The sequence below is a fragment of the Phoenix dactylifera genome, chromosome 9 (genome assembly GCF_009389715.1).
Source record: "Phoenix dactylifera cultivar Barhee BC4 chromosome 9, palm_55x_up_171113_PBpolish2nd_filt_p, whole genome shotgun sequence".
NCBI lineage: Eukaryota > Viridiplantae > Streptophyta > Magnoliopsida > Arecales > Arecaceae > Phoenix > Phoenix dactylifera.
In genome coordinates this window covers 21,587,866-21,594,886 of record NC_052400.1, presented here as the reverse complement: position 1 = coordinate 21,594,886, position 7,021 = coordinate 21,587,866, and the positions used below count along the sequence as shown (strand labels likewise).

Genomic DNA, 7,021 nt, shown 5'->3' with positions numbered 1-7,021 from the left:
ACCGGCCGAGTGCATAAAAAGCTATAAGTTGAAAAGAACTCTTGCATCAAAACTTGTCCACCAATGACTCGGTCCATCAAGCAAAGCCGGGCCGCACAACCAACCATAGTCGGCAAAGAAATCTCCACCATCCAATAAGTCATGCACCGATCGAACGGATGAGATTCTCTCTCTGAAGCTGGTGGGACCAGATCAAGTAACGCGCGCCTAGCCCCAGACAGCTGCGTCTGATTTCGACTCGGACAAACCTTGATGCGAGGGATATAATTTATAGGAAATCGCCGACCCCCTCCACTCTTCGTTCTTGTTCTTGTATCATCATCATCGTCTCTTCTTCTCCCTCACCTCGTTTCCGTAATCTAATCTCCAGGGATTCGTTTCGTGGATCCATCAATCTTCTGAATCGAAGGCGTCCATCATCATGGCGAAGAAGAGGAAGTCGGACGCGACGCGGCTGGACGAGGTGGATCGGAGCTTGTACTTGACCTTCTGCAGCGCGGCGAACTCGTTGTCTCAGATTTACACGCAGGCGATGGCGCAGCAGAAGCTCTCCTTCCAGGCTGGAGAGCGCCACGCCCTGGTTTGTACACCCTCTTCTCCCTCCCACTTTTGTTGCTTTCTCTCATCTTCTTCTGGTCTTCGTCGATTGGATGTGTTTGCCCTCCATCGCTGGTGTGGCTTTTTTGTGTCGGGTTCCGTTGATAATAATTTGAAAGTTTTGACTTTAATTTTTTTTATAAAAAAATATGTTCTATTTGATGGATTGAATGGGTTTTGGTCGACGGAATAATTTATTTATTGGGCCTTCCGCTTGTGATTATTAATATATTTTAGATTCCAACAATTTTTGCGTCAGTTAATTGTTAGGTTTCGTAAGGAAAATTTGTTCGTGCGTCGTTCGATTTTGCTTTAATCCTGGGGAAATCTTTTCGTGCATGAGCTTCTCTTTGCTCAATGGATCTCAAGCGGCGCTTTTTCCCCTAGATAATTTTGTATTCTGTTGGCGAAATTGGGGTTTTGTTTGCTTTACTATGTTTATATTCATCTCTGTCTTCTTCTTCTTCTTCTTCTTCTTCACTTCTTCTTTTGATGTTATCTTTCACAGGTACTGCACCTATCTTTTCTCTCTCTCTCTCTCTCTCTTTTTTTTTTTACGGATCACTTGAATTATGTTCCTTGCATATCAAATGTTGCATCCGCAATTGAAGGGGTGATGGATGATCACTGTTTTTCACTTTTTAATATGAATTTATAAGTACGCTCTTACTAGAATCTGTCATTTGCCTAATCACAGATGTGGAAAATTAAAGTGAGGTTGCGGATCCTTTCTTGGTTCAAAGCTTTGATCCACTCCAGTAGCGAATGTACTTGGATAATCGTAACACTGGACAACCCAGAGCAATGGTGTTTAATTCCATCAGAAACTTTCGCTCGAAAAAGGAAAAAAGTTTTTAGATGGGTCTGAATTAAGAGGCTTACGGGTGGGATCGCCTAGGGGACTGAGAATGGTTCATGAACTAGATGTCATGTAATTTTTGATGGTGTTTTGTGCTGATACAAAGTAAAGGATGCTTGGATTGGTTGTTGAAGGAGAGAAAGGAACATTTTATGCTAAGAGTATGGTAATTTCATGCACTTTAAAGTTCTAATGCCGATGACAATTGCTTGAAGTTTGTCGCATGAGGCCCTTCCATATCCAGATTGTACTTGTTCTTCTCAGGAACCTGACAACCTTAGAATATGCAAATGCAAAATAATCTCTAGAAGGTGCTGAATTTTTCTACCTGATAATTCCCTTGGAACCCAATTGTTAATGACAAAATTGTGTTAGTCATACCTAGTCAACTTCGGTGAATAAATTCTAGATGCAAGGAAGGTAGACTTACCTACAATATAAACCCAAATCAGCCTAAACAATTGCCTTCCATTTGCAGTAGTTGGCAGCCAACCCATGATGCTTGATTAAGTAGCATTGAGAATACAGTGCTTCCTTCATTACATGTAATTCCCATATTCAAAGGACGTGGAGCAGAATTCTTGCACCATTGCTGGTTTCACGAGTATTGATGACTTTTTGTTGTCTATATTGGCATCATTTCTTAATTTCTTAATATTTTTCTCGTTTATGGTCCCACGGATATCTCCCTGCTTTCTAGTTTCCATGTGTATGAGGCTAGTCAGGGAGCAGTTACCATCCCACAGAAGAGCTTGGTGAGGGTATCAAAACTGAAATTTGGAAGTATGATGAAATGGATTGAAAATGAATGTTGGCTTCCGGGAAGGAGAGTATTATTTTCTCCAGAATCAAATGAAGAATGAAATGTTTTGCCTTAAATTTATGGAAATTGAAGTTTATTTATGTGCATCCAAAGCTGTGCTATCTTTTCCTGGTACAATAATCAAGAATAACTTTCATTTGCCTATACTTTTCATTTTTTTGAAAAATCTTTCTCACTATTCAGAACAGTAGAGCTTTCGATCGAGATATTCTCACCTCCCCCGTCCGGATGACTTATTTACAGAATCGAAGGAAACTGGAAGAACGAGATAGTTCAGCTAAAGACAGATCATTTTCATCTATACGGATTTTCTGTTTTATCAAATAACTTAAAAGCAAGAAGAACTCGCGAGTTCAGATTAACTTCATCCCTGACAAGCTCTTATCAAAGTTTCACCTTTAGCTAGTAGTTATGTGGTTTATTCCTTTTCTAATTTGGGGATGCCACTTGCAATGTTTTCTCTGCTTTTCTCCCCTGGGTTTCCTGCTCTCTTCTAGATTGTTATATGAGCTGTGCTATATAAGCTTCTTACTGTTACTAGATTTATGTTTTATACAGGAAAAACTCTACCAGTGGATTTTGAGACAGCATGAGGAAGGGGCAATAGTGACTGCAGCAGAAGTCGTTGCTTATTTGCAGGTTTTGCTAATTTCGTATACTTTCAATTGATAATTTTGTGGTTTATTGCTGTCTGTTTCGACATCTATTTTATTATGTTCTGTGCTTCTGATAATAGGTATTATTTTGCCCTGTTCAGTAATTACAACTCAAGCAAGAAAAATTTTTCTCTCTCTCTCTCTCTCTCGTCCCTCTCCTTCTTTTTTCACATTTTTGTTCCTAGCTTTAACTGTGGCATACATTGTGTACTCAACTCATTCATTGTACTAGTGCCTTGGGTGAGCAATTACCAGGAGCTTTTTCAATCATGGATCTAATTGTTGATTTATAAATTGCAATAGTAATTTCCTGGTTTAATTTGTAGGATTTTGCTTTATGTGGGTTAGTTGTTTCTATTATCATAATTTGTTAAGTACTCAAGCATGACCATCTTCTGATGTTCAAGTTCTTTGTTTGTAAAACTGTAAGTTTGTGGAAATTGACAAGAGAAGTCATCTAATCAAGTCCTTAAAAGGTATAAGGTTGTTTCCCTTTCAATGCCCCTTAATGCTATACAAGGATCAGAAAGCTGGAGAGTTAGATCTTCAGATAGAATTACCCTGTCCATGCTCTGGAATAGTTTGAGAAGACTTATGAAAACTAGGAGGCTGAAGATGCATGGATTCTGTTTGAGAGTCGAGCTTTGATTCAACGTGAAGGTGGTGAATTCGTAGGGTTCCATGGGATGCCCTGTTATCTCTAGCATGACAAAGTATCCAAGGAGTCTTACGTGCTTGCACATATGATGTTTGATGAGTTCTTCACTTTTCTTAGTTATGCGTAGAACTATAATGGAATCATGAACGTTGAACATAATCCATATCCTACATTTCTTAGTTATTTACAGTAAGTGATATAGGTTGCATCTTTCTAGTGCATAGCAATCCATCATTTTCATTTAGATCGTTATACTGGTTTGTGCTCACTTTTGCATCTGATTGTTGGAAGCACACAGTTGTGCACACTTAAATGGGCAAAATGTAGGTTGCTTAGTTCCTGAAAGTCTTGTTGGGTTCTAGTGGTTCATTTTTTCAGTGGGAAGGGGGATCCCAATTGAAAAGTTGCTTGAAACCTTGTGCATCTTTACTTGTATGTGGATTTTGACTTCCTTTTAAAACATATGGAACCTCAAGATATTTAGCTGTACCTGCACAAATTTTTGAAATTTTGTTTAATGTGCTGGAAAAATAGAAGCAAGAAGTTGGAGTTTTTTGATGTTCAGATTCCTCATTACCTCCTTGTTGTGGTGACTTGGATGGATGTAAAAGGGATGTCCTTGGATTGGGTCTAGGCAAGAGCATATACAAAATTTATAATAAGCTCAACCGAGTGATCCGGATCGAAACAATTTAAGACGGGGCTACTGAATCTGTCTGTTGACATCCCTTTAGACAGCCATTTACTCTGTGGGATCAACTAATGAAATATTGTACTATTTCTGTTTAAGATGTTTGATTGTTAATTTATAATAGCAAGAGGTAGATTATCATCTTAAATTTCATGGTTTTCTTTATTATAATACACAGGCTTGCCTTATGGAGCATTGATCTTGATAGATAAAGGAACAAATGATCATATCTAAGTGAATACATAAACTCTATTGGTTGTTCGCATGGTAACGCTTTACTCATTTTAGTAGCAGTTTTAAAATTTTAAGGGCTCCATGAATCCATTATATTCCTTCAGTCAACCTGGGCTTTAGAAGTGGACATACATTGCCCTGTTTTATGTGCGGCACCAAGTGAAAACACAAATAAATACTATAGAGAGCCTAGGAAGATGCGGCATGATAGATATAGTGAGCCTTATATAGTGATGAAAAAACCAATTTATCTTCTTTCCTTACAGTCATTTGGTTTGCACAAGCTGTTTCAAATGTTTGTAGTGCTAACAACCATTTCAGCCAAATACTTGTTTAGTTGTTGACGTAATTCTTCCCATTATCCAAAAATTATCTTTTTTTCCCCTTATTTTTTACTGTAAAAAATCTTTCGAATTCCGGGAAATAATTCATGTTATATCATGAATATCTGATGAGGTAATCTGGATCATTTCTGAATTTTGATGAGTTTTCTTTTTTGACCTTTTGATTTTAAGAAATATTTTTCCATCAGAAAAAAGATTTTGAGAAATATTTTACCTAATTTATATTCAGTCTTTTTCATTGTCTCCTTTTGTTACTTTCTTGATGTTTTTGCATTGGCAATTGGTTAGGAATTTTAGCTACAATATTATATTATGATATCGATAATATGTTATGATGAAGCAAATACATTTTTAAGGCAGGTGTTCTTGTTTCTTATTGACAGTGACAGATGAATATTTAGGGGTAAATGTGACCTCTCTCCCTCGTTGACATGTCATATTGTTGTGTTATTGTGTCATTGTATTGTAGTTTGTTTTATGGTATGTTACTAGAGCACTAGCTGGTGAACTGGTACTGGGAGATGGTTTGATGATTACATTTGGAATTTGTGCTCGTATTGTTTGGGGGGGTTTTTCCCCATCCCAAGTGATATTCCTTGGTTGCTTAAAAGTTTCTGATGGCAACAGGTTGTTTTTTAATATTTCTAAATAGGACATATTAAATTATGGCGTTAACTTCATATTTTCTGGCATGTACATCATATCAGACTTGTTAAATAACTTGTTATGGTCTTGCAGAATGAGATTGATTATGGGGGAGAGGATGCGTCAATGTCTCCAAGACTGCAATTTCCTAGCCATCCTCAAACCACAATGCACTTTACGAACACAAACATCCAGGCCTCCTCTGGTGTGTCTGGACCAGCAACAGTTGTAATTGCCCCTCGGACTGGACACTCTGATCAAACGAAGAACTCGATTTTCTCAAATGCTCTCTCCAGTCCTGTTCGTCACAGCCTTCAGCCTTATAACCTAGCACAGGATGGAGGATATTATCCAAATTGTGCCTTGCTAAATGGCAGTGGAACTCGGAACCATGAAGTTGTCTTTCCCAATCAAATCCGTGGCTCTAACTCCCTCAATTCCAATGACACATCTATGGATATGCATTCAGATAGTCCATCACACGAGTCCTATTGATACTTTTCAGAAAAGCTGCATCGCTTCTTTGTTGTTAGCCCCGGTAACCCTACCTGCGGTTACTTTTCTGCAACTCCTTCCTCAAAAAACTTGGTAAACGTAAATCATGAAGGTGCTCCAATTGTGAGGTCTGCATGCTGGAGTGTTTGTGGAGGCATCCAAAAAGTACATTTATCTCATGGAGCTCCATGCACCCTGAGAGTCAAAGCCATTGTTAATTATAAGCTTCTTAGTTTCAGCTGCTGTCAGCCTAATTCTATGTAAAAAATGGCCCCGATTTGTGTGTGTGTGTGTGTGTGTGTGTGTGTGTTTTAAAGCTGTTTGCTATTTTTTCGTGTTTATGGATCATATGAATTTGGCGAACTTGGTAGGTAGTATATTTGGTCTGTGTGATGATCCTGCGAATCAAGTAGATATCCAGCAAACACGGCTCGGTTGAAGCAGCATTTTATGTCCATGGATGCGTGTTTGAAACAAGAAGCTTGGTCCTTGGTTTGTCGCTCAATCTGTTCAGTGCAGCTTGCTGCAATGAAGAATCTCTCTGCATCTTATTCAACAGAAGATGGTTTAATGGTTGATTTGCATCTCTAGTTTGGTTTTTTCCTGTTGTGGACGCTGAAGATTTCATTTGCTTCCTGTTGTTTTCTTTCCTGTTTTATTCACTCTCTTGGTATTTGCTTAGGCGAAAACATTTTCCGTAACCTGGCTATCTTTTATACTTCTCTTTTCTATTGCTAGATTTATAAGAATCTGGGATGCCTTATACTGCCCGCAAAGTTTACTCCTAATCAAGGAGCCCCTTCATTATGCTTTAAAAACCTTGGTTTCCAGCCTCCCAGTTATTTGCCACATTTTCTTGAGACGCAGATCCAATTGCTATTCAGATTAATCTACAAAGATGCACCGGGCACGCCACCTTATTTTATCCAGAACTGGGTGGAGTTCCGGGATTGGAAACGAAAGTTGCACGTTTTCTTCTGCAAGTGGGCAACGTCGACGTTCCTTCCGCAGGTGGGTTT

General features: G+C 38.6%; 1 protein-coding gene across 1 annotated transcript; it reads left to right on the top strand.

The window, feature by feature from the left end:
* The first annotated feature begins 253 nt into the window (after positions 1-253).
* Positions 254-6,720, top strand: LOC103704817. The gene is made up of 3 exons (XM_008788272.3): positions 254-580; positions 2,838-2,918; positions 5,601-6,720. Exons 1-3 carry the CDS (start codon positions 422-424, stop codon positions 6,000-6,002), a joined length of 642 nt encoding a protein of 213 aa, XP_008786494.1. The 5' UTR covers positions 254-421; the 3' UTR covers positions 6,003-6,720.
* The last annotated feature ends 301 nt before the right edge of the window (positions 6,721-7,021 follow it).